Below are 26,979 nucleotides of genomic sequence, written 5' to 3'. Positions count from 1 at the left end.
TTTATTCTGTGGCTGTGCCCTCAGATCCTAGACTCTCCTACTAACAGAAACATCCTCTCCACTTTCACTCTATCCAGGCTTTTCAGTATGCAGTCAGTTTCAGTGAGATTTCCCCCCCACCCTTCTGAACTCCACTAAGTACAGGTCCAGAGACATCCAATGCTCCTATGTTAAGTCTTTCATTCCCAGCATCATTCTTGTGAACCTCCTCTGGACTCTCTCCAGAGCCAGCACATCTTTCCTTGGAAAAGGGGCCCAAATTTGCTCACAATATTCCAAATGCAGTCTGACCAACGCCTTATAAAGCTTCAGTAGTACATCCTTGCTTTTATATTCTAGTCCTTTTGAAATGAATGCCATTCATTTGCCTTCCTTACTAGCAACTCAACATGCAAGTTAACCTTAAGGGAATCATGAGCTAGAACTCCCAAGTCTCTTTGCACCTCCAATTTCTGAATTCCTTCTCCATTTAGAAAATAGCCTATGCCTTTATTCTTCTTACCAAAGTTCATAACCCCACACTTCCCTACGCTGTATTCCATCTGCCACTTTTTTGCCCACTCTAACCTGGCCAAGTCATTCTGCAGACTTCCTGACTCCACCACACTACATATCCCTTCACCTATCTTTGTATCATCTGCAAACGTGGCCACAATGCCATCAGTTCCTTCATCCAAATCATTAATGTATAAATTGAAAAGTTGTGGTCCCAACAGTGACCCCTGTAGAACTTCACTAGTCACTGGCAACCAGGCTCAAAGGAACCCCTTTATCCCCACTCTGCATTCTGTCAGTCAGCCAGCCAATCTTCTATCCATGCTAACATCTTGCCTCCTAGCATGGGCTCTTATCTTGTTTAGCAGCCTTGTGTGTGGCACCTTGTCAAAGGCCTTCTGAAAATCCAAGTAAATAACACCGACTGACTTTTTTCTGCTTGTTACGTCCTCAAAGAATTCTAACAGATTTGTCAGGCAAGATCTTCCCTTAATGAAACTGTGTTGACTTCATAAGACATTACAGCACAGAACAGGCCCTTCGGCCCACAGCATTTTATTCTGCTCTCAGATTTAACCCTTCCCTCCCACATAGCCCTCCATTTTTTTATCATTCATGTGCCTAAAGAGTCTCTTAAACGTCTCTAATGTATCTGCCTCCACCACCTCTGCTGGCAGTGCATTCCACGCACCCACCACTCTAAAAAAAAAACGACACACTTGCCTCTGACATCCCCTCCAATCAACTTAAAATTATGCCCCCTCATGTTAGCCATTTTTACCCTGGGAAAAAGTCTCTGGCTGTCCACTTGATTTATGCCTCTTATCATCTTGTACACCTCTATCAAGTTACCTCTCATCCTCCTCTCCAAAGAGAAAAGCCCTGGATTGCTCAACCTATCCTCAGAAAATGTGCTCTCCAATCCAGGTAGCATCCTGGTAAATCTCCTCTGCACCCCTTCTAAAGCTTCCACGTCCTTCCTACAGTGAGGCGACCAGAACTGAACACAATATTCTCTGGCACTTTTTCCTTATTTACCAAAACCTTCACAATTTGAATAGTACCAAACCTCCCTTTAATTTTCCCCACTTAAAGGAACGTAAACCCAGTTTCTCTAATCTCTCCACGTTAATGAAGCCATTGATCCATAGTTCTATTATTCAAAAATGATGGGTATTTTCAGAGATACAATACTTCCAACTACAGTCATTCCTTACTCACCTCCTGTATGCTGGCAACATCTATAGGTGTGTGCACCAATCTTCTGTACATTGGATGCTTACTTTCTTTTCCCTTTTTACCAAGCTCTGTGGCCTGCAAAAATAATAAGTATTATTAATAACCGCCTTAAAAATGTAACAAAACTAAAAAAGCAACCCTGCCAGTTTCAAAACACAAAATTCACTATTCAACTACTGAAAGTAATATAATGTATATTGGCATTTATATTAGCAGTAAATACACAAGGCATTAGCAAAACTAGTTTTGACCTGGAAATGTGAAATAAAAGCAGAAAATACACAACAGGTTGGACAGTATCTTTGACCTGACTTATTAACTATTTTCCATAGATGCTACCTCATCTACAATGCTTCTAGCATTTGTTTTTTCTTTAATTGTTATTAGAGTCCTCAACTGCAAACCTTTACTCCAATTCCCCCCACTCAACAATATCTTCTCCCCAGATTGTCAGCCCACTCAGTCAATACTGGGTGCTTGGTGCTGAGAACCCTGGAATAGATTAGATAGGGGCATAACAAGGGTACAGTGCTGATGGATACAAGTCTACTTCTGGTACTTAATGTGATACTTTGTACTGTTATTGTTTACCTGTACTACATTAATGCACTCTGTACTGACTCAATGTAACTGCACTGTGTAATGAATTGACCTGGACGATCGGTTTGTAAGACAAGCTTTTCACTGTACCTCTGTATAAGTGACAATAATAAACCAATACACTTTCAAGACTCTTAAAGAGGGCAAATAGTCCTAGTTATCATTGCTACACCACTGGTAGCTTGGCTCTTAGTAATGGAACTCGCTGCTTAAATTTTCACTTCCCTTTTTCTATTTAAGAGGTTTCTTAAAACCTCTGAGCAAGCTTTGGGTTAAGTGGCCCTCAATGCACTCCTATTCTATAGGATATAATCCATGGACATGACTGGTTGTTTCAGGAAGGAAGACGGAGACCTCATGAGTTGTACCATATAGCCCATTACTGTATAGGACTGACATTATGGAATCTATAATATAGCAACTCAGGTAGGACCTTAATCAATATGTATTAAATAGGACTCCTCCTAATATTCCAGTCAATAGAGCTACTGGCAGTAATCCTTCTAATATTCTCACAAAGTACAACAATATGCATACAAGACCATTAGCTCCAGGGATCAATACAACTTTTCGTTCAACTTCTTGAAAATCCACAATGATTGTAACTCTCTGGATCTTTGATCATATTACCAATTTTGTTAGCTGTGAAGAAATGTATTGCCATTGTCTAAAATGATTTAAACTCATTTGGAAATGGAAACACCACCCAAATTCAGTTAACATTATCTACTTGAAAAGGCAGAATCAAAATACATGAACAGTCACAGGAATAAACAATCTTAAAAAAACCATAGAAACGATCTAAAGAGCTGCACGTTGTGCAGTGAAGGAGGCTTCTATTAGAATTGTAGAAACATAGACCAGAAACAGGCCCTCTCTCCACTTTGCCCATGCTGACCGTGATACCCATCTATTCTAATACCATTTGCCCACATTACATCCATATGCTTTTTCTAACCAAGTACCTGTCCAAATGCCTTTTAAAAGTTGCAATTGTATTTGACTCCACCACCTCCTCTGGCAGCTCATTCTAGGTATTCACCACCCTCTGTGTAGAAAAACTTTCCCCTCAGACCTCCTTTAAATTTCTACCCTTTTATCTTAAACTTGTGAACTCCAGTTCCAGACTCATCTGTCCTGGGAAAAAGATTCTGACAAATCTATCCCATCTATGCCCTTCATCTTTTTTTTAAAGAAACCTCTACGAGATCCCACTAGAACATCCCTCAGCTATGTTCTAGTGAGAATAAACCCTGCCTATCCAATTTCCCTTTAAAACTACAGCATTCCATTCTAGACAACATCCTTTTGAATCTGTTCTGCACTCTTTATTGCCACCACATCCTTCCTGTAGTGTGGCAACCAGAACCATACACAATGCTGAGCACAGTCTAACCAATGTTTTTGTACAAATGCAACATGACATCAACCTTTTATACTCAATGCCTCAGCCTATGAAGGTAAGCATGCACATGCCTTTTTCACTACCCTATCCACATGCGCCACTAATGTCAGTGAGCTATGGGCTTGCACCCAGAGGTCATTCTGCATATCCACACTCTTAAGGTCCTTGGCATTTACTCTTTATGACCTACCAGAATTTGGCCTCCCAAAGTACACTACCTTATATTTGTCTGGATTAAATTTCATTTGCTACTGTACCACCCAGGGAGATTGTCATTCCTGAATTTTCCCTGATTTATGAATTGCTGAGTGTTCAAATAGTTTCATCATAATTCACAGTAGTTCACAATTCTCAAATCATGAACTTTGGATCCAAAGAATGATGCAACAATCTCTAGAATTCAGAAAAACAGTTTTAAGTTTCACTGACTGACTTACTAATCTTAACATCTTTGCCATGTTTATTGTAACAGCAAGTTGCTAAAAAGATGATCTTGTTTTTTCTGATTAAAACCTTTCATGATGCAAGACCCAGGTTCCTCCTTAATGATGAATTCCAAGCAATTCTACAATCAACTCAGGCAAAATAATGATTGAGACTTCCCTTCAAATGCAACGTTCAAGTAATTCCAGATTAAAAATACCAATCTCTACAGTACGAATCCATATCACCACTTAAATCTAGTGTTCTGCATGATGAAACAGCTGCAGATCTTTTTTCTGCTATTGACTATAGTTACCTTATACCAATATAATAATGATATCTAACAAATCATTCTCAAAGCAAAGTTGTTTGTTCCACAAAGTTAGTGAGGCGGTCTCAATATGTTTAGTCTAGTTTCTAAAACTCTTAATTTTTTTTTAAAAACAGGAATACACCTTTACAATCCAATGGAAAATAGTCATTAATTTGCTTCCAATTAGTGCTATCTTGACAAAGATTTGGAGAGAGAGACTGCAATGACTAAAAGAATTCATGGGTCTCCTGGTCACATCCTTAAAAAAAATTGATTCCTACTCATTTTTGCTTATTAGCTGTGTCAATAATGTTCTTCATCTGCTCCTTTGAAGTAATATTTATCTCTGGATCATCACACAACAAATGCAACAGTCATGGAACTAGCCACATGCTAAGGTGATCACCTAAAAACCAAAATAATAAAAAGCTGATTGGGTCCAAAAATGGAACAAATCAAATCAGTAACTCCATTCTCTGCTCAATCTTCAATGCCTTACACAGCCTTATAACTTTAGTACCTACTGCATGCATGGCTTGGGAAATAAGGTTTCCATTACAGCCACAGCAAATCCCATATAGATAACTTGCAATGAGTGGAGCCAGCAGTTTTGAACATTCATCTCTAGCATTAGAGATTCACTATTATTGAAACACTGGCCTGGTATCTGCAGTAATAAAGAAACAGTCAGCACTTCGTGTCTCTGGTGAGTATACTTGTGTAAAGTGTATCCAGCTGCAGCTACTGACTGACTGCATCTTGCAGCTGGACTCACAGGAAAATGTGTCATTCTGAGATCATCAAGACAGCTTTACTTAAGAGGTCACTTCAAAAAAGGTACAGACAGCAGGTAGTTGGGTGACCACTAGGAAAGGTAGAGGGGGTAGATAGGGAGTGTAGGATTCACCTGTGGCCATTCCCCTCTAACAAGTATATCATTTTTGGATTCTGTTGGGGGCTGGAGTTGGGGGACAGTGTTACTTTTCAGAGGAGCAGCAACAGCCAGGTCTGTGACACAACAACTGGCTCTGATGCACAGCAGGGGAGGGTGGAGTCAAGGTGATCTGTAGTAACAAGAGACTTGATAGTTAGGGGGACAGACAGGAGATACTGTAGCCACGATCGAGACTCCAAGTCTTGATGGTATTTTGCCTCCCTGGTGCCAAGGTCAAGGATGTATCTGAGCAGTTGCAGAACATTCTCAATGGGGAAGGTGAGCAACCATAGGTCATTGTACACATCAGTACCAACAACATAGCTAGAGAAAGGCATGGAGGTTCTGCAGTGTGACTATAGAAATATAGGCAGAAGGTTAAAAACCAGGACCTTAAGGGTTGTAATCGCTGGAATACTCCAAGTGGCACACATTAGTGAGAGTAGGAACAGTAGACGGCAGGTGACTGCATGGCTAAAGAGCTGGTGCAGGACAGAGGGATTTAAGTTCTTAACCATAGAACCATACAGCACAAAACAGGCCCTTCGGCCCACCATGTTGTGCCGTCCATCAAACCACCCTCACACTATCTAACCCTTTCCTCCCACATATCCCTCTATCTCACATTCCTCCATGTGCCTATCCAACAAAACTTGAACCTGTCCAATGTATCTGCCTCCACCACCACCCCAGGCAGCGCATTCCATGTACCAACCACTCTCTGGGTGAAAAACCTCCCCCTGACATCTCCCCTGAACCTCCCACCCACAACCTTAAAGCCATGCCCTCTCGTCTTGAGCATTGGTGCCCTGGGAAGGAGGCGCTGGCTGTCTACTCTATCTATTCCTCTCAATATTTTATATACCTCTATCATGTCTCCTCTCATCCTCCTCCTTTCCAGTGAATAAAGCCCTAGCACCTTAAGCCTCTCCTCATATTCCATACTCTCTAATCCAGGCAGCATCCTGGTAAACCTCCTCTGCACCCTCTCCAACGCCTCCACATCCTTCCTATAATGCGGCGACCAAAACTGAACACAGTACTCTAAGTGTGGTCTAACTAGAGTTTTGTAAAGCTGCATCATCACTTTGCAGCTCTTAAACTCAATCCCACGATTTATGAAAGCTAACATCCCATAGGCCTTCTCAACTGCTCTATCCACCTGTGAGGCAACTTTCAGTGAACTGTGAATATGAACCCCCAGATCCCTCTGCTCCTCTACACTGCCAAGTACCTTGCCATTTACCTTGTACTCTGTCCTGGAGTTTGTCCTTCCAAAGTGTACCACCTCACACTTCTCCGAATTGAACTCCATCTGCCACTTGTCAGCCCAGCTCTGCATCCTATCAATATCCCTCTAAGTTCCGACAGCCCTCCACACTATCCACAACACTGCCGATCTTAGTGTTGTCCGCAAACTTACTAACCCAGCCTTCCACCCCCTCATCTAAGTCATTGGGATCTCTTCTGGGGCAGAGGTGATCTGTACAAGAGGGACAGTGTGCACCTGAATTGGAGGGGACCATTAGCCTGGCCAGGTGATTTGCTTGTTACTCAGGAGGGTTTAAACTAGTCTGTGGGGGGTGGGGGTGGGGTACTAGGGTGGCAGTTGAGGTAAATATAGAAGTTAAAGCAGGCCAGTCCAGTAGGCAGAACAGGGAGTGAAGGTGGTCTGATAGGCTGAGCTGTATTTATTTTAATGCAAGAAACCCAACAGGTAAGGCAGATGAGCTCAGGGCAGGGATAGTGATATTATAGCTTTTAAAGAAAAATAGTTGAGGGATGAGCAGGACTGGCAGCTCAGTGTTCTGGGATACAGATGCTATAGGCACGATAGGGGTAGAAGTAAGAGAAGTTACATTTTTGATTTAGGAGAATATCATGGCTTGAGAGGATATTCCTGGGGGAAAAGTCCAGTGAGGCTATATAGGTAGAATTTAGAAAAAGAGGGGGATGATCATTTTGATGCAATTGTACTGTAGGCCCTCCAATAGTCAGCAGGAATTAGAGGAACAAATACATGAAAAGACTGCAGATATATCAGATATATGTAGAGAGTTGTAATAATAGTCAATTATAAACTTCCGTAATATTGACTGGGGCTGCCATTGTGCTAAGGGATTAGATGGGCAGAATTTGTTAAGCGTATCCAGGAAAGTTTTCTCAGGCAATATGTAAATGGACCGACTAGAGTTATCGGGAGACTAGGGGGTGGCTAATACTGTGCCTTTAAGGGCTGCAGTGGCAAACCAGGGAACTACAGGCTGGTGAGCTCAACCTCAGTGAAGGGTAATTTACTGGAGGGGAATGCGAGAGACAGGATCTATCTGCATTTGGAAAGGCAAGGACCGATTAGGGTTAGTTAGCATGGTGCGTGTGTGGGAAATCGTGACTCAAATTTAATTGAGTTTTTCTTAAATATAAGAGGTGACTAAGAGGACTGACAAGGGCAGGGTGACAGACATCGCCTACAATGGCTTTGGCAAGGCTTTTAACAAGGTCCCAAATAGTAGACTGGTTCAGTAGGGAAAAAAAAAATCACATGGGATCCAGGGTGAGCTAGCCAACTGGATACAAAATTGGCTTGGTGGAAAGAGTCACACGTGATGCATTGTCTTTCAGATTGGAGGTGACCAGTGATGTGCTGCAGGGATTGATGCTGGGTCTACTTCTCTGTTACAGATATAAATATATATTAATAACTTGGATAAGAATGTTGGTGGTATGATTAGCAAGTTTACAGATGACACCAAAATTGGTGGCATGGTAGACAGTAAAGATTGTCTAAGGTTACAACAAGATCTCAATTGGGAAAGTTGGCAAAATAATGGCAGATGGAATTTAACTCAGGCAAGTTGGAAGCAAGGCATTTTGGGATTTTAAACCAAGCCAGTGGTTTGGAACACAGCAAATAACAGAGCCCTGGGATATGCTGTAGAACAGAAAAACTTGGGGTACAAGTACATAGTTCCCTGAAAATGGCAGAGTTAGACAAGGTGGTGAAGGCAGCAAATGGCATGTTTGCCTTCGGTGGATAGGGCACAAGAGTTGGAATGTCATGTTACAGATGTACAAGATGCTGGGTGAGACTGCAGCTGGAATACTGTGCACAGTTCCGTCACCATACTATAGGATGTGATTAAGCTAAAAGGGTGCAAAAACAAAAGATTCACAAAGATGTTGCCAGGACTGAAGGATTTGAGTTGCAAGGAGAGAATACGTAGGCTGGGACTGTTTTCCCTGAAGTACAGGAGGCTGAGGGGTGACATTATAGGAGGTATAAAAATCAGGAGTGGCTTTGATAAGCTGGATGGTCACAGTCATTTTCGCAGGGAGTGGAATCTACTACTAGAGAGCACAGGTTTAAGGAGAGGGGGAAGGACATAAAGGGGACCTGAGGGGCAAGTTTTTCCACATACCTACCACCCTGTGTGGAATGAGCTGCCAGAGGAAGATAGGTAGAGGCAGGTACAATTACAACTCCTAAAAGACATTTGAACAGGTTCTTGGATTGGTAAGGTTTCGGAGGAATATGGGCCAATGGCAGGCAAATGGGACGAGCTCAGGAAGGTACCTCAGTCAGCATGGATGAATGGGAAAAGCCGACTGCAATCTCTGGCATCCATACTTTTACCACAAATACACATAATACCCAAAAGGTTCAACAGGAAATAACTTTTTTTCCCCTAAACATCTGTGGGCCACTTTCTCCTAATGATCAAGCTGCATAATCTCTTCACCACTGACTGCAAAATATAGGCCAACATCAAATTTAAGTGAAAGAAAATCAATTCCTACCTTTTATCTGAATAAGACCTTGGGTCTTGAAAAAAGCACACAAAACTATTGACAATTCCATTTCTGCAGCTTTTTCCCCCATAAGAATGCCAAAATAATGAGATATTTGCCAATAAAGAATTCAGTACATTATGTCCCAAAAACCTTTCCATATCAGACAGATAATACTGTACCAAATTAAAAAAATCTAAATAAAAAGTAACATCAAAACACTGGGGGGGGGGGGGAAGAGAGAAATCAATAGATATTTTAAACTGATCCATTAAGAGGAGTTTGGAATTAAGGATAGTTAAAGCATGCAAAGTACTGTTGGTTGCTTGGCAACAAGATAAACAAGCTTCTTTTAGTTGGATGGACTTTAATCTGGCCACTTTTTTTTTGTGATCTTAACACAAGAGCATAAACACAAACAGAAGCCAGCCACCTGGCACCTTAAGCCCTTTAAGTCCCAGTTCCATTTTCCTGCAATCTGTCAATCTTGACTTAGAATGAATTCAATAACAGTCACCACAACCCTGTAGGGTACAGAATCCCAGGGATTCACCATCCTCTCAGTGAAAAGATTTGTTATTTCGGTCCTAAATTGTGACCCCTTATTCAGAGTCTGTGACCCCTGGTTCTAGACTCAGCCAGGTAAAATGACTTCCCCACATCCCCAACAAGAATCTTAAATTTCAATGAGATCTTATCTCATTCCTCTAAACTCTAGAAAACAGGTGAAATCTACTTGCTCTCTCCTCACATGGTAAACCCACTAACCCAGGAGCCACTCTAGTGAATCTACATTATATTCCTTCCAAGGCAAGCACTTTTTATTAAGGTAAGGAGACCAAAATTGTCATAACATTTCCAGGTTTTGTTCTCACTAAAGTCCCATATAATTGTAGCAAGACATCTTCTGTCCCGAAAACGTTTTGTAATGAAGGACAACATACCATTTGCCTTCCTTACCACTTATTGCATCTGCAAGTTAACTTCACAGTCCCTTAGTCACCATAGAACAAGTACAACATTCATATAACTATCCATGTTGCAAAAGTCATGCTAATCCGATCACCTAAATACTAAAAACAAATACTGAAAAGCCAATGGTTCCATTTTTGAACCCAATCAAATTGGGAATTCCATTCTCTGCTCAAGTTTCAATCCCATCAATATATCCTATGCTGCCTTATAAATTTACTACCTCCCACATGTATGGCTTAGGAAATGAAGTTAGTTACTGCTAACCCCATGTAGATAACTTGCAATGAATAGAGTCAGGAGCTTTGAACTTCATTAGAGACTCACTTTTATTGAAAGTGGCCTGGTATCTGCAGCAGTAAAAAAAAACTGCCAGCACTTGCAGTCATCACTAGCAAAAGCTGACTGCAATCTCTGCCATCCATACTTATTCCACAAATACAGGTCACCACCCCCACAGATTACAGCTTTATTCCATTCCTGTGAACTGTTTGTAGCCCAAACAGTTCGCAAGTCAGAAATGCAGCCACGAACCAGGTCCCCAGGCAGAAGATCCCTGCAGCCCCATAGCAGCCATCAAACTGGAGTGCCAGTCTCCTAAGCACTTGTTCATATGCTTGGACTGTACAAAAGTCAGGCATTCATTTGTAAACTGGGGAGGACTTGTAATATCAATGATTCAACAGGAACCAACTTTTTTTTTTCTAAAAAACTGCTGCGATAGTTTGTGCAAAGTGCAAAACCTTAGGTGTTGAGGTAGTAAACTACTAATGTTCAGTTCTAAATTATAATCCCCTAAAGCAATAATTTTAAAAATGTGAACATCATTCCCTCAGTTTTAAACTTGGATAACTTTAAATGATTGTTTAAAAATTGAAATGTAACCTTCACCTTTCTAAGATTTATTTTGTTCCCTAGAATGATCCAAGATTATAGTATATACTTCTCACTTTCCAATTTGACATCTGAAAGGAGTCTACAGTCTGAATGGCTCTCAGCCTGCTTGATAACGAAACATGCGATCAGCTTTCTCCTAATCATCAAGTAGCAGAGTTTCTTTGTCACTGACTACAAAACACAGGTTGGTATCAAATTTAGGTGAAACAAAATCAACTCCCAACTGTCACCTGAATAAACAAGACATTAGATCTTAGAGGGAAAAAAAGAGGAAACCACTAATAGAGTTCCATTTCTGTAACATTTGCAATAAGAATGTTGAAGAAATAGGATGTTTGCCAATTAAGAATTCCGTATATTGTGTCCCAAAAACCTCTCCATATCAAACTGATTATACTGTACCAAATTAAAAAAATTAAATAGAAATTAAAACATTTTGAAAAGAATCAACAAATCATTTTTAAGTAACTACATAGAGACTGGAATTAAGGACATTTTCACCATTCAAAAGTACTGTTGGTTGCTTGGTAATGACAAATATGCTTTTAGCTAAATGGCCTTTAATCTGGCCACTATTTTTTCTGATCTTAATACAAGGAGATAATTATGAACAGAATCAAGCCACCTGGCACCTTAAGCCCTTTTATCAGATCATGGTTGAACTTCTAACCTAGTTCCATTTTCCTGCACTATCCCCATCTCTCGATTCCTTTGAGATCCAGAAATGTGTCAAAAATCTTGGTTTTGAATGAACTCAACAGTCACCACAACCCTCCAGGTTACCGAATCCCAAGGATTCACCATCCTCTCAGCAAAGAAACCAAAACCGTACACAACAGTGCAGGTTTTGTTCTCATTAAAGTCCTATACAATTCTTGTAATGAAGGTCAACATACCATTTGCCTTCCTAATCACTTGCTGCAACTGCATGTCAGCTTTCAGTCATGTGTTCAAGGACAGCCCAAACCCTTTAAACATTTCCCAATCTGTCACCATGTAAAAATAATCTGCTTTGTGCAACAAACTGAATAACCTCACGGTCCGCCACACTATACTCCATATGCCACGCTCCCGCCTATTCACTCAGCTCGTCAATATCCCCTGAAGCTTCTTTACACCCTCCTCCCTACACACAACCCCATATCGTTTTATATCAGCAAACTTGAAAACATGACATTTGGTTCAGTCAAATCATTGATATAGATTGCGATCAGCTGGATTCCAAACTCCAATTCGTGTGGTACTCCACTAGGCACAGCTCGAGAAAGACTTATTTCAACCCTTTGCTTCATCTATTAACCAATTCTCAATCCATGCCAATATAATATCCCAAATTTCATGTGTTCAAACCTTTTTGACCAACCTCCTGAATGGAACCTTAATGAAAGCCTTCTGAAAATCCAAACATCCATTCACTGACTTTCCCCTCATCACCTCTGATGCCTCAAAATAAAAAACTTAAGTCAAACATAATTTTCCTTTTGTATATCCATGCTGTATCAGGTGTTCACTTTTAACAGCCTTTAACATAGATTTTATTTTCCCCCGTTATTCTTGTGTGGCTAATAGGCCAGTAGTTCCCATTTTCTCCCTTCCCTTTCTCTTAAATAATGGGATCCAATTTGTTACCTTCCAATCCACAATAACAATTGTATAATCTATGGAATTTTGGAAGATAATAACTAATGCATCCAGTAACTCTCTAATAACCCCTTTCAAAATTCTGGGATATAAATCATGTCCTGGCCTTTCGGTCTCACCCACTTCTCTACATTTTTAAAATACTAATAGTCGCGTAATGCAATGTAGAATAAATTACAAATATTCTTATAATGCAACTTTTAATGCAACTTATAATTTGATCAAGATCAATGGAAACACCTGCAGAACAAAATAATTTTGAACTCATTAAACATGTTTTTATTTTACACCACAGGATCCTGCTCACTTGAAGCAATTACTCACCCTTTCCTTCATGCGAGAAACAATGTAACCCAAATATCTGCCCATTGCCTGCTTGGTTGTATTCTTCTTTTTCATGCTCTATTGTGATGAAGAAAAGTTAAATTAGTGAAGAAATACTCACTGACTACTGTTAACAACAAGCAGAAACTTTGTTTCTGTAATCTGAATGTTGTCTCTCAAAATACACGTGCAGCAAATATCACATACAAGATTTAGAAAACAAGTCTATTCCAAAATGTCTATTTAAATGAAGCTGAAAATAAACTGCAAGCTGTATGCTCGACATTTGAAAATCCTTCCAGTTTACTTAAGTAGAAAGCCACCCACAACAAAAGCAATGATTTATTTTATTAATTTGAAGGCACTCTAGCTTTGAAATGGGCTACAATTATCTTATATCAATGAGCTTAGCTGGTGATACAAAATTACCCAAAATTCCAATGCTCACTATATCTCAGACAAGTCTTATTCAATGAGAACTACATTCACCACTGATCCACAGTGGCTTCCTTCCAGTGTCTAGGACCTCCAATTCCACTCACCTTGCATACATTCCACAGTACCTACCAGAAACTGCCTTATCAACCATCTGCACTCCACCCACTGCATCAGCCTTCCCAAAGTCTCTGTTGCTCCATCTCTATATTTTTCAAATTCTAATTTTTCTCTCATATTTTCTTATGATAAAAAGGCCATTAGGGCCATGGAGTCTATGCTGGATCTCAGAGCAATCCTATCAACCCCAAAGCCTCACGTATTGCCCTGTAAACTCTCTCACATGCTCATCAACTCCACCCTAGCTTCTCTTAATACCAACCTACATCAGCAGTCGGTTAAAGTAACCTCTTTAGGAGGTGAGAGGAAACTGAAGCATATGGTTACAGAAAGAAGGGACAACCTCGACAGAGATAGCAATGGAGGTCAGAACTGAACCTGGGTCGCCAGATCGGAGGCATCAGCTCAATCTACTACACCAACGTGCTATCCATATTTAAGACTGTACTTTTTAAAAAGAAAACAATAGGAAGGATGTTGTTAGGCTGAAAAGGGTGCAGAATGGGTGTTACCAAGAGTGGAAGGCTTGAGTTGTAAAGAGAGACTGGATAAGCTGGGGCTTTTTTCCCCCCCTGGGGTGTAGGAGGCCAAGGGTTAACCTTATAGAGGTAACAAAATCATGGGCATTGATAAGATGAATGGTCACAGTTTTTTTCCTAGAGTGGGGGAGTCTAAAATTAGAAGACATAAATTTAAGGAGAGAGTGAAAAGATTTTTTTTTAAAAGGGACCTGAGGGCAACTTTTTCCACAGAGGTGGTGGTGGTTATATGCAAAGAGCTGTCAAATGAACAGGTAGAGGTGGGTACAATTACAATGTTTAAAAGACATTTGGACAGATACATGGATAGGAAAGGTTGAGGGATGTGGGCCAAATGCAGGCAAATGGGACTAGCTCAGGTAGGCACCTTGGTCAACATGGATGAGTTGGGCTGAAGGGCCTATAGAACTCTAGGACTTAACAACATTCTGCCTAAAGTTAATCACAGGCCTTGTATATTGCCCTATGGCTCAGTCTTGATATTTGTTTGATTATTGCGGGAGATTGCGATTTTATTTCTTCCACATTGAACATACAAGTTGCTGCCCTCGAATACATTGGCATACGATCATATTTTAAGAGTGCAGTAAGTAAATGTGGTAATAATGGCCAGTGCGCAGTTCTCAGTTTTCCTTTCTTCATGAGTAGTTTTCACTTTACAACAGTCACTGCAAGTTAGGAAAGTGCTTTGTGAGGAGCACAAGGTAAACATTGCCATGCAGTGCTTCCAATTAAACAAAAAAGCTTTAATATGAAATCCTGCCAGTAAAAATTATAGCCATCATGAAACAAAATACAAGATACTTTTGGGGACTTCAATTTTAGAAAACGTCTTTCTTAGGTTTAAGATTTAACTTTCCTCCTGCAAATTTTAGTTCAATAATGAAAAGTCAATTCAAGTTCCAAAATTGACCTTTCCTGCTCTGATGCTGGATGAGGCAATGAATTCAGGAGCACAGCATAAGCATCCTGGGTTGAGGCTCCACAAGCAGCTGGTTCTTCGGTGAATGCCAGTCATGGTCACCAATTCTGATTGAAAAGTTCAGGGAAATGGTTTGGCTGCTTTGCTTTATTTTACCTCAGGTGTTTAATTAATTTTTTTTAATACGTAAAAAAAGTTACACAAATTTCTACAAAAGTAGAAATTTTTATTTAAAAATCAATGGAAGTTTTTCAAATGTCTCTGATTAGATAGTTCAGAGCCTTTTGACAACAGTGAAATGACAAACAGTCCAGAGGCAGGGCTTCAAGTTCCTACCACCCGAGACGTACTTTTTGCTGGATTGCCTTGTGGGTTGGTTGAGGCAATGAGGCCTCGAGGACTAGACCAGCATGGCCACAGGAAGAGAGCACAGACAGCATGTCAGATCATGGAATATTACTACAATTTTCTTGAACTTGGGATTTATATTTTTACAATGTTTCATTATAGAGTGCAACATGCAAAAAAAACTAAAAAGTATTGACACTATTTCTTACAGTAACTCACATTGCTTTATGATTAACTCAAAGGGGTATGAACAAGCAGGGAATAAAGGGATATGAAGCACATGCAGGTATTGGTTATTAATATCACTTGTACCAAGTTACAGCGAAGAACTTGTTTTGCATACTGTTCATACAGATCAATTCATTACATAGTGCACTGAAGTAGTACAGAGTGCATTGAGGTAGTACAAAGTAAAACAATACAGAATGCAGAATAAAGTGTCACAGCTACAGAGAAAGTGTAGTGCAGGTAGACAATAAAGTGCAAGGTCATAACGAGGTTGATAGGATTAGTTAGATTGGCATCATGGTCAGCAAAAACATGGTGGGCTGAAGGGCCTGTTCTTGGGCTGTTCTGTTCTATGTTCTATAGAAATTAGAGATATTTTTATTTGAAAGCCACAATATAACTAGTTAACTATGAACAAAATCAAAGCTCAGAACTCATCAAATCCATTCACAGACTGAGATTAACAATCAAATAAACCAGGTATTTTCTTTACTTCACAGATAGAAGTGGCAGTCAGTGGAGTGGTATGCTCTTCCTGTGAAATGTGGGAGGTTAGGGAATTGTCAAGTGTCCTTGACAACTACATTTACAGCAAGTATGTCCAGCTGCAGTTCCTCTCAGACTGCATGGATTGGTTGGAATGGCAGTTGGACTTATTAGGGAGCATACAGGAGGCAGGAAGTGTTATACACAAGAGTTACAGGTAGTCTAAGGTACATGGTCACACTGCAGGTTAAGCCAGATGGGTGACCATAAGGAGAGGCAGGCAGATAGTATAGGAGTCCATTCTCTAACAGTGATACTGCTTGGGATTCTGTTTGGGGAGTGGCCTCTCAGGAGAAAGTAGCTGCAGCAGCCAGATCAGTGGCACCATAACTGGCTCTGTTGTACAGCAGAGAAGGTCAAAGTCTAAGAGATAAGGGTCTCTATAGTCAAGGGCATGGAGACTCCAGGATGGCATGTTGCCTCTATGGTGCCAGGGTCAAGGATGTGGGTCAAGCAGCATCTGTGAAGGCATAGAGATAATTGACATTTTGGGTCAAAAATTAGGGTGAGACCCTAAGTAGTAGTGTAACAAATGAAAAGTTGAATGAAGTACAAAGAAAATCCAGTAGACAGAGCAGTCAGGGAAAGAGCTCAGGTTCAGCATGTTCCTGTAAGAGAAGGGCAAGGCTGGCAAGATTCGGAAACCTTGGTTGACATGAGATATGGAGGCTCAGTTTAGGAAAAAGGCAGCATTTATCGGGTCTAGGCGGCTGGGATCAAGCAAGTCCCTTGAAGAGTATTTGGGATGTAGGGGTAAACTTGAGGAAATTAGAAAGACAATGGTTAGATAGACACATGAAACTGCAGGGAATGAAGGGATATGGATCACGTACAGGCAGAAGAGATTTAGTTTAATTCGGCATTGCGTTCAGCGCAGACATTGTGGGCTGAAGGGCCTGTTCCTGTGGTGTACTGTTCTGTTCTAAAAGGGTGCCACGAGACATCCCTGGAAAGCAAGTTAAAGGAGATTCCCAAAAGATTCTATAACTATATTAAAAGGGTAGCTAGGAAGAGAGTAGGTCCCCTTAAGGATTAGTGGGGTAATGTGTGTGTGGAGCCATGGGAAACAGGCACCGTCTTAAATGAATACTTTTCACACGTACTTACCATGGAGGAGGACATGAAAGCTAGTAGTTCAAGGGAGGATACAGTGATATTCTGAAGCATGTCAGCTTTACAAAAGGTGGTGATGGACGTTCTGAAAAGCATAAATGGATAAACCCTTGGAGCCTGACCACGTGTATCCCAGTATATTCTGGGAAGCAAAGGAGGAGATGGCTGGGGCCATGGCAGAGATTTTTGTATCTTCGCTGACCACAGGTGACTGGAGGATAGATAATATCATGCCTTTACTTAAAGGCAGCCAGAAGCAGCCAGGGAACTACAGACTGGTGGGAAAATTATTGGAAGGGATTCTGAGAGGCAGGATTTATTTGCACTTGAAAAGGCAAGGACTGAGTAGAGTGTCAGCATGGCTTTCTACACAGGAAACAGTGCCTCACAAATCCTATTTTTTCTTTGAGGAGATGACCAAGAGGATTGACGAGGGCAATGTGTATAGTCTACATGGACTCTGGCATGGCCTTTGACAAGGTCCAATATGATGGGGCTGTATGGAAGGTTAAAACACATGGGATCCAAGGTCAGCAGCAAAATTGGTTTATAGGAAGCAGACAGTGGGAGTGGATACTGGTTTTGCAGTTTGGAGGCTTGTGACCAGTGGTGTGCCACAGGGATTGTTGCCTGGTCCTTTGTTGTTTGTCATTTATATGAGAATGTAGGTGGCATAGTGGAGAGTGGAGGTTGTCCAAGGTTACAATGGGATATAGATCAACAGGGTAGTGGGCAAGGGAATGACAGATAGAATTTAACTCAAGTGCAAAGTGATACATTTTGGGAAGTTAAAGCAGGACAGGACATACATAGTGAATGGCAGGGCCCTGGGGAGTGCTGTTGAACAGAGACCTTGGGTTACAAGTACATAGTTCCCTGGAGTAATGTGTGCAGTTCTGGTCAATGTACTATAGAAAGATATCATTAAACTAGAGGGTGCAGCAAATATTCACAAGGATGTTGCCAGGACTGGAGGGCTTGAGTTATAAGGAGAGACTGGATAGGCTGGGATTGTTTCCCTGGAGCAAAGGTTGCTGAATGGTGACCTTCTTAAAAAAAAATCATTGATAAGCTGGATGGTTAGTCTTTTTCCCAGGCTAGGAGAGTCTAACTCTAGAAGGCATATGTTTAAGGTGAGAAGGTGGTTTAAAAAGGGTCTGAGTAGAAGATTTTTTTCCCCCCCCATACAAAGAGTAGATGGTATCTGAAATGAGCTGCCAGAGGTGGTGGAGGAGGCAGGAACAGTAACAACATTTATGAGATATCTGGACAGGTACTTGAATGAGCAAGGCATATATGGATATAGAATTAACACAGGCCAGTGGGATTTGTATAGACAGGCATGGCCAGGAAAGACACAGTGGGCCAAAAGGCCTGTTTCAATGCTAAAGTGCAGCGACTATGGGAGTGGTGAAGGGGTGTTTATCTGACTGGAGGTTTGTGACCAATAGTACTCTGCAAGGATCAATGATTTAGTTAAAAATGTAGGTGGTCAAATTAGCATGTTTGCAGAAAACATGAAAATTAGTGGAGTTGTGGATTATGAGGAAGGTCATCAACAGATACAGTAGGATATAGATCAGTTGGAACTTTGGGCAGAGAAGTGCCAGATGGAGTCTAACCCAAACAAGTGCAAGGTGATGCATGTTGGGAGATCAAAGGAAAGTATAAATGACAGGACCCTTCAGAACATTAATATACAGAAAAACCTTGGGGTGCAAGTCCACGTCCCTGAAAGTGACAACAAAGTGAATAGGTGGCAAAGGCAGCAAAGGGAACACTTGCCTTCATTGGGGCATTGTATAAAAGTTGGCAAATCAAGTTGCAGCTTTATAAAACTTTGGTTGGTCCACATCTGAAGTATTGTTCTGGTCACCAAGTTATAGAAAGGATGTGGAGGCTTTAGAGAAGGTTTACCAGGATGTTGCCTGGAGTGCAGCTATAAGGAGAGGGTGGACAAATTGGGCTTGTTTTCTTGTTCTCTCGTTTTCTCTTGAGCAAAGGCTGAGGGATGATTGGATATGACTATAAAATTATCTACCTGATTTATGCCTCTCAGGAGTCTTTCCTCCCCCCAGAGCAGAAATGTCAAATGCTAGAGGGCATAGGTCTAAAGTGAAAGGGGAAAAGTTTAAAGGAGATTTACGAGGCAAGTTTTTTTTCCAAAACGGAATGGTAGGTGCCTGGAATGCACTGCCAAGGAAGGCGGTAAAAGCAGATACAACAGCAACGTTTAAGAGGCATTTAGGCAGACGTGATAAGCAAAGAATAGAGGGATACGTATCAGATAAGATTGGTTTGGATCTTCTTCATGGCTGGCATAGACATGATGGGCCAAAGGGCCCGTTCCTGTGTTGTACTGTTTTATGTTCAATCTTGTCATCTTCAGATATCCTGTGTTCATCATCACTTGCATTGTTTCACCCTCTTTCAACCCCACTTCCTCCCAATAGATGCCCAAACACACAGTTATTGACATCTCAGTTACCACAACCACTCCAATTCCACCAATGGCAGATTTGACACCAGCAACATCTGCAACTGTCTCCCATCTTAACTATTTATGAGGCAGATCATGTTTTGAGGAGTCCAAAGAATGTAAAGTTGACCATAGGCATCATCTAACAAAATCTGGATGCGGCTCAACTATAATAACCTTCTGGGTCTCACCACATTCTGCTAAGATGTCTGCAATCATTCATGAATGAAAGCATAACCTCAACTTTTTCTCAGTTAAAAACTATTTCCCGAAACAGTTCAAGCAAAAAAATTGTACATGCTGGAAATTGAAAATAGGAAGTAAAAGCAGAAAATGCAGGAAATACTCAGCTGCCCAGGCAACATCTATAAAGAGATAAAGAGTTAATGTTTCAGGTTGATAATCTTGATGAAACATCTCTTGGAAATGGTCACTGTAACTCCGTTGCCTGACCTTAAGTATTTACTGTATTTTCTGTTGTTATTCATTAAAGTGCTTTTCCTACTCTCCAAGAACAGGGGATGCATAATCTGTTTATTTACTTAAGTAGGGACTTAAGCTGGCAGCCCTTGCCTAATAACTGAATTTCCTCAGTCTTTGCCATGTTTTTCTCAAATTTCCTAGATTTAGCACCTCAACTCCTTCAAGCTCTTTTCATCCACAAAAACTGTTCCAATCCTACATTCCTTTCTTCTTAGCACCATCTGCAAATTCACCCAGCATTGGTGCCTTAAGCACAATCACTCAATTTGATAACTGCCATCACTGCCTTCCCAGTACAAAATCTATCTTATCAGAACCATCCATCACTTCCTCTTCAACCTCCACTTTCATTCAGAAGTCTGCAACTACATCCTTCGGACTTCCTCTAATACTTCTAGATCCCTTTTCAGGCAGGGAGAAGGAAATTGTGCACAGTATTCCAGGTGTGGCCTCACCAACAACTTGTACAACTGGAACAAAACCTCGCTATTCTTAAGCTCCAACCTCTTTGCAAAGAGGCCCTCTGAACTACTTGGACCTGCCTGCTAACTTTGCAATTCATGCACTCTAGATCCCTCAGAATTTCACTCATTTGCAGTATCTCTCCACTTAGATAATATCCTTTTGATTTATTTTACAAAAGTGCGCAACCTCACACTTCCATCATGAAATTCCATTTGCCAGGTTTTCACCCACCCAATATCCCTTTGCAGAATCACAACATCCTCATCATAACATGCTCTTCCATCTATTTTCACATCAGCAGCAAACTTGGGAAACCTTGTATTTCATTCCTTCCTCCAGTTTTTTCTTTAAATATATTAAAAATATATACAAAAATAAAAGAGCCAAGAACTGATCCCTGGGGTACTCCACTATTTAACTTCCCTTCAGCCTGAAAAGGACCTATTTATTCCAACTGTTTTCTATGTGACAGCCAGTTTTCAATCCATGCTAACACACTTCCTCCAATGCCTTGGACTCTTAATTTATGCACCATTGTCAAAATGTCTTTTGGAAATCTAAATACACTGCATCTAAAGGTTCCTCTGTCCCATCCTCAAAGAATTCGAGCAAATTTTTCAAGATCGATTTACCTTTCACATTGACTAGGTTTGATTATGATCAGCTTTCCTAAATCATTAGTTATTTCATATTTGATTATTGACTCACATCTTGCCAACAAGAGATGCAAAACTAACCAGTATATATCTTGGCCCTGCCTTCAGTCTTTTTTGAACAAGGGATTCACATTAGCTGTTTTCCCCAATCTTCTGGTACCCTCCTTGAATTTAGTAAGTTTTGAAAAATTTCAATCATTAGGTCCATTTTTTCCTCATGTCTCTTGGTTCACTATTGCTACAACCACTTCCCTCAAAACCCCTGGGTGCAGGCCATTGGACCCTAGCAATTTGTCCACCTTTAACCCTATGAATTTACCTAGTACTTTCCCTTGTAATTGAGATTTTTTTTGTTTACAAGTTTCTCCCTATTATTTGAAATTAACCCAACTGTCACCTGAGGGATACTTGCAGTGAAGAATGATACAAAAAAATTTAACCTGTCTGCCGTTTCCTGTTATTCCCCAGCCTCAGTCTCTGGAGGTCCCACACCTACCTTCACCACCTTCTTTTGATTTATACTTGCACATAAACTCTAATTGCTTGTTTTGATGTTACACAAGTTCTCTCTCAAAAATCAAAATTCCTCTCCTTTACTGTCCTTTGCTGCTGGATTCTAAAATTTTCCAGTCCTCTGGCTCATCACCAGCCCTGGTTTTGGTCTTACGATGTTCATCCTCAAACTATATTTGGCATTATATCATATTATGGTCCCTACCTCCTAGGGGATCTTTAAACCACAAAATCTGTCATTAATCCTTCATTTCTCATAACCAAACCTAAAATAACTTGTTCCTGGGTTGGTTTCTTAAAATATTGTTCTAAGAAGTGATTCCTGATGCACTCTACTAATTTTTCTTCTTGCCAGTTTGGTTTGTCCAATTAATATGTAGATTAAGATCTCCCATGACAATTACAGCTCCTTTCAAACATGCCCTGGGTACTTCCCCCATTTATGCTCTGCTCTATTAAGAGGTCACATTTTGGGGGACTATACGACTGTTCTTACCTGTGCCTCCTTTAATCTGCTATTCATGATTTCAACTCAGCCGCAGCCATTTATCTCTGTAAGATGCAACTCCTCCAGCCATTGGAGTGCTCTCTACTTCATGCCCACTGACTTAATACTTTTAACCAGGAGCCCTTGATGCTACATTAACCACTGCCTTGATATCAAGGACAGTTACTTTCCTCACTTTTGATCTACGTTTGGACCATGGCTAGGGTGAGATCTGAAGCCCATGACCTGAACAAAATCCAAATGGGGCATTGGTGAGCGGGGCATTGGTGAGCAAGTGCAAATCTTGGGTACTAGAGCTTGGGTGTTGTTGAGTCCCATAGCCTTTGTATCCATTGCTTTTGGTCACGTTTTGATATATCAAATCAAAAACACTGCAGGCACTGAAAATCTGCAATAAATACAGAAAATTTTAGAAACCAGAGGTCAGGCAGCATCTATGGAAAGAGAAGATTTGTCATTTTAGGTCTGACCCAATTCATTGGAACCAAGAGTGAAAATAAGATAGTCTAGGCAATAGAGAAGGTGGGGGGAGGGCAATGGCTGGAGCAAAGAATTTCCCTGATAGGGTGAAATAGTGTATCCATTAAGGGGAAGTTAAGAACTTTTGTCAATATCCTATCCCACCTCTTGTTAAGGACTGCATTCTGTTCTCTCAGTTCCTCCATCTCTGTTCATTTGCTCCAATGTTGAGACATTATGCACATTCCTACTAGCTCCTGCATTTATCAGATCAACCTTTAATTTCTGTCAGCTACAAGATTCCACAAGCAGATACATTCTCTTCCCTCAGCACTTTGAAGAAATCACTCCCTGCTCTTTGTTCCAACCACCCCATAGTTTGCCATTTTCCCATGCAACAGCAGGAGTTGCAAAACCTGTCTTTCCTTTCTCACCATCCAGGGACCCAGTCTTTTGGTGTTCACGATGTGGCCTCCTCTACACTAGAGAAACAAAACAGACTGGGTGATTGCTTTGCAGAGTACCTGCGCTCTGCCCCACTCTTACCTCTGTCTGTGGCATCCTGCACTATTATAACAAGACCCAGTGCATGCTCAAGGAACACCACAACTAACTTGCTTTTTTTTTCCCGCTCCCTGGGAATAGAGGACATGCCCAGCATGATGTGCATTTTGCAATTCCCACATTCTTTTCTCTGTGTTCCTACTCTCCAACTGCTCCCATTTACTCACTGATAAGATAACCTTGTTAACAGCTTATCCCCATGGTCACCCTGATTTTTTTACCCTATCAGAGGCATCTGCTCCCCACCTTCCTTGTAGCATCAGCTTCTTTCCAGTTCTGATGAGAGCTCTCCAACCTGAAATGTTGGCTCTCGTTTCTTTCCCACAGATGCAGCCTAACATGATGAGGATTTCCAGCACTTTTTAGTTTTAGATTTCCAACCCCTTAAGTTTCTTCGATTTTCACTTGTATAACACACTGTTTGCGTCAGAACTGGATATTTTTTCCTGCCACCCCCTCTTCCTTTTTCTTTTGTTTGTAAATTCTAGACTGCTGGTCACATTCCAGTAGCTCAAATTTTACAACACTGGCAAAACTTTACACATTGAAGCTTAACTGCTCGTAATAGCCACATTATTTTACCTTACTGGAGAAAATCCCTTTGCTCCACCCATTGCCCTCTACCACCACCTCTGCTACCTAAACCAACTTGTTATCTTTTCAGTTCAGATGAAGGGTCAGAGACCTGAAACATTAACCATTTCTCTGTCCATGGATGCTGCCCGACTTGCTGTTTTCTCCTAGCATTTTCAGTCTTTTGATTTCACGTGGAATGAATCCAATTAGTCTGCCATGGAGCTCTAGCTGTAATTTTCCTATCCTTTTCACTCTCAGAAATGCACTCAAGACTGCAGCAGAAACATATCCACTTCAGAGGCCTCCCATTATTCAATGGCTTGCCTGCCAAACTTAGATTCCAGTTTATTCTCATCCCATTGCAACTGGCCTTGTTCCAATTGATTTCTTTCTTCAAATACCTGTGGTTTATTTCCTTTTCCTCAGCTGTTCCGAGTTTGATATTATGTTGCTATTTCCTCACTATTACTTGCTCCATTTGCCTGGCACTTTTCCCAGAGGCAATTCAGCAATGCCAGATTTCTTATTGGGCAAGAAATTTACTGACCAAGAAGCTCTCCTATTTCTTACCCTCAGGTTAGAGATCCATAGATTCATGGAATGTGGAAACTGGTCCTTTGGCCCAACTCGTCCATGCTAACCAAGATGCCTATCTAAGCTCACCCCATTTGACCCATATCCATCCAAACCTTCCCTAGCCATGTGCCTGTCCAAATGTGTTTTTTTTAAAACGTTGTAATCGTACCTGCCACCATCACCATTTTAAAACTAATTATGGTCACGGGTCCCAAAGTGCTGCCCCACTGACATATTAGCCACTTGCCCATCACATTTCCTAAGGAAATGTTGAGTACAATGTCTGCTCTACTAGTGCCATCTACATGTTGCTTCAGAAAACTTTCCTGGACACACTTAAATTCTGCCCCATCTAATTCCTTAGCACTATGGCAGTCCCAGACAGTATTAGGGAAGTTTTAAAAAAGAATCACCATACTAGTACAAACCTATTGTTCCTACATTTATCTGCAATATCCCCACATATTTGCTCCTCTAATTCCCATTACGTGATTCTACATTTGGATTGTTGAAGCCTCCCGATATCACCACTTCTGATTTTTGCACAATTCTGCAATTTCCCTGAAAAATTGCTCCCACCAGTTGGTGACTTATAAACTAGTTCCAGCGGTTTAACCACATCTCCATTGTTTCTAACCTCCAAACCATCCTTGATCACTCCAAGACACACCCTCTCCTGCACTGCAATATTCCCTTTAGTTTATACTGTCACTGCACTTTCTTCCTCCCATCGTTACTTCTTGAATACTTAGTAGCCAGAAATATTTAATGCCTTTCTTGACCTCTTTAAAACCAGGCCTCTGTCATTGTCACAATATTGGAATTCCATGTGGTTAATTACACCTGCATCTCACCAACCTTGCCTTGTGAATTCATACACCTGCATTATACATGTCCTTAGACCTTCTTGTATTCTTAGTTTGGCTCTGTCCAAAAACTTCATTTCTTGAGAAATCTCTGCCAACCTTTTTTGTACCTACCCCCACCATTCAATGTTGCTTTCCTATACCTAACCCCTGCCAGTTTAGTTTAAACTTCCTCTACAGCATTCAAAGCTTTTTTTGAGGACATTCCTCCCAGCTCAAATAATCATCCCAAATATGGTAACAATCTAATTTTGGTACCACTGGACAACAAAATGTCAACTATTTCAAATGTATGAAGTGCAAAAATAAAATTTCTTGAGATAACTTACACCCATTTTCAAAATTACAATTGTCATTCAAGAAATTCAAACAATTATCACTCTAGCTTTCTAGATAATGAGTGTCTCTGGTTATGTCATCATTGTATTAAGCAGACCGAAATGGGAAACTGAAAATGGGTTTGCATCCCATTAACCTCAGCTACTTGTCCTAAATATATTCTCTGGGCCAGTCATAGTTCTCATTTTATAATGCAAGCCATTAATGCAGAATTGATAATGTTTACAGGCTATTAAATATAATTGAATCAAAAATTTATAACTTGTATTTACATAAATATCATGAGAATTCAGAAAAAATAATGACTAAAAATGCAAACTTCCTAAATATGCTGCATTTGCTTTAAAATTTTCAGATTACAGTTGTACTCACCCTACACACTTGGCACTGCCAATGTGAACTGCTATCTTGTGGCCGGAATTCATCTGGTAGACATTTTGGGTGATACACGCGGAAGCAGGAATCACAAGTCAAGACCTCTCCTGCCATGTGACACTCCATACAATACCAATCATGGTTTTCTGCATTCCAGTCCTGCAATGGAAAGTGTAATTTACTTTAGATCAAGCCAGAACAAATCCAATACAAAAAAGTTCTAAGTGAACAGAGACACATATGGGGGGAAGGACGCAAGTCAGAGATAGCCTTAAAATATTGAATGTTATAACACTAGTTGCAAAGTAACATTGGTGTCACTGTAAAATCTGCAATAAGCAACAGCCTCTACACACCAATGGAATTCAAGTCACTAAGTATACATAGGTCACAAACTGTGACTAAAGTTACATTAGCACTAAAATAATAATTTTATTTCTCAGTGTGAAGCATACTTTACCACTTGCTCCAGCTTTGCATAAATGATAGGCAAACTAGAATGGAAATGCATCAGTTCTGATTTCTCTCAAGTTCTTGCTAATGTGGCAAAAATTAATAGGTGGATAGTTTAAACCTTTATCGTGGAGACACTTACGCTAAAACCCTATTATATATCTAGGCCACCAATACCCAAGAATAAGCTGCCTGACCTGGTGAGTATTTTCAGCATTTTGTTTTTATTTCAGATTTTCAGAATTGGCAGCCTTTTGAACAAGCAGCATGTTAACGGTATACACCAGCCATTTTCCTCTGTTGACCAGTTTCTAGTTAGTTCAGTTAGCATGGTTCAGTTAGTGAAGAACTCTGCACACTGGCTTCTAAAAGCCATCAATCTAA

At 40.6% G+C, this 26,979-nt stretch overlaps 1 protein-coding gene across 5 annotated transcripts in view; it reads right to left on the bottom strand.

The window, feature by feature from the left end:
- zmynd11 (zinc finger, MYND-type containing 11) overlaps positions 1-26,979 on the bottom strand; it is a 140,102-nt gene that overhangs the window by 38,607 nt on the left and 74,516 nt on the right. For all 5 annotated transcript variants that reach the window (XM_052016510.1, XM_052016511.1, XM_052016509.1 and 2 more), the window contains 3 exons: positions 26,140-26,301; positions 13,033-13,110; positions 1,717-1,809 (listed from right to left, as the gene is read on the bottom strand). In XM_052016510.1, coding sequence (XP_051872470.1) covers positions 1,717-1,809; positions 13,033-13,110; positions 26,140-26,301 — 333 coding nt within the window. The remainder of the gene's footprint in view (positions 1-1,716; positions 1,810-13,032; positions 13,111-26,139; positions 26,302-26,979) is intronic.

Source organism: Pristis pectinata, chromosome 5 (assembly GCF_009764475.1).
Source record: "Pristis pectinata isolate sPriPec2 chromosome 5, sPriPec2.1.pri, whole genome shotgun sequence".
NCBI lineage: Eukaryota > Metazoa > Chordata > Chondrichthyes > Rhinopristiformes > Pristidae > Pristis > Pristis pectinata.
This window is presented reverse-complemented; position numbering and strand designations above follow the sequence as displayed.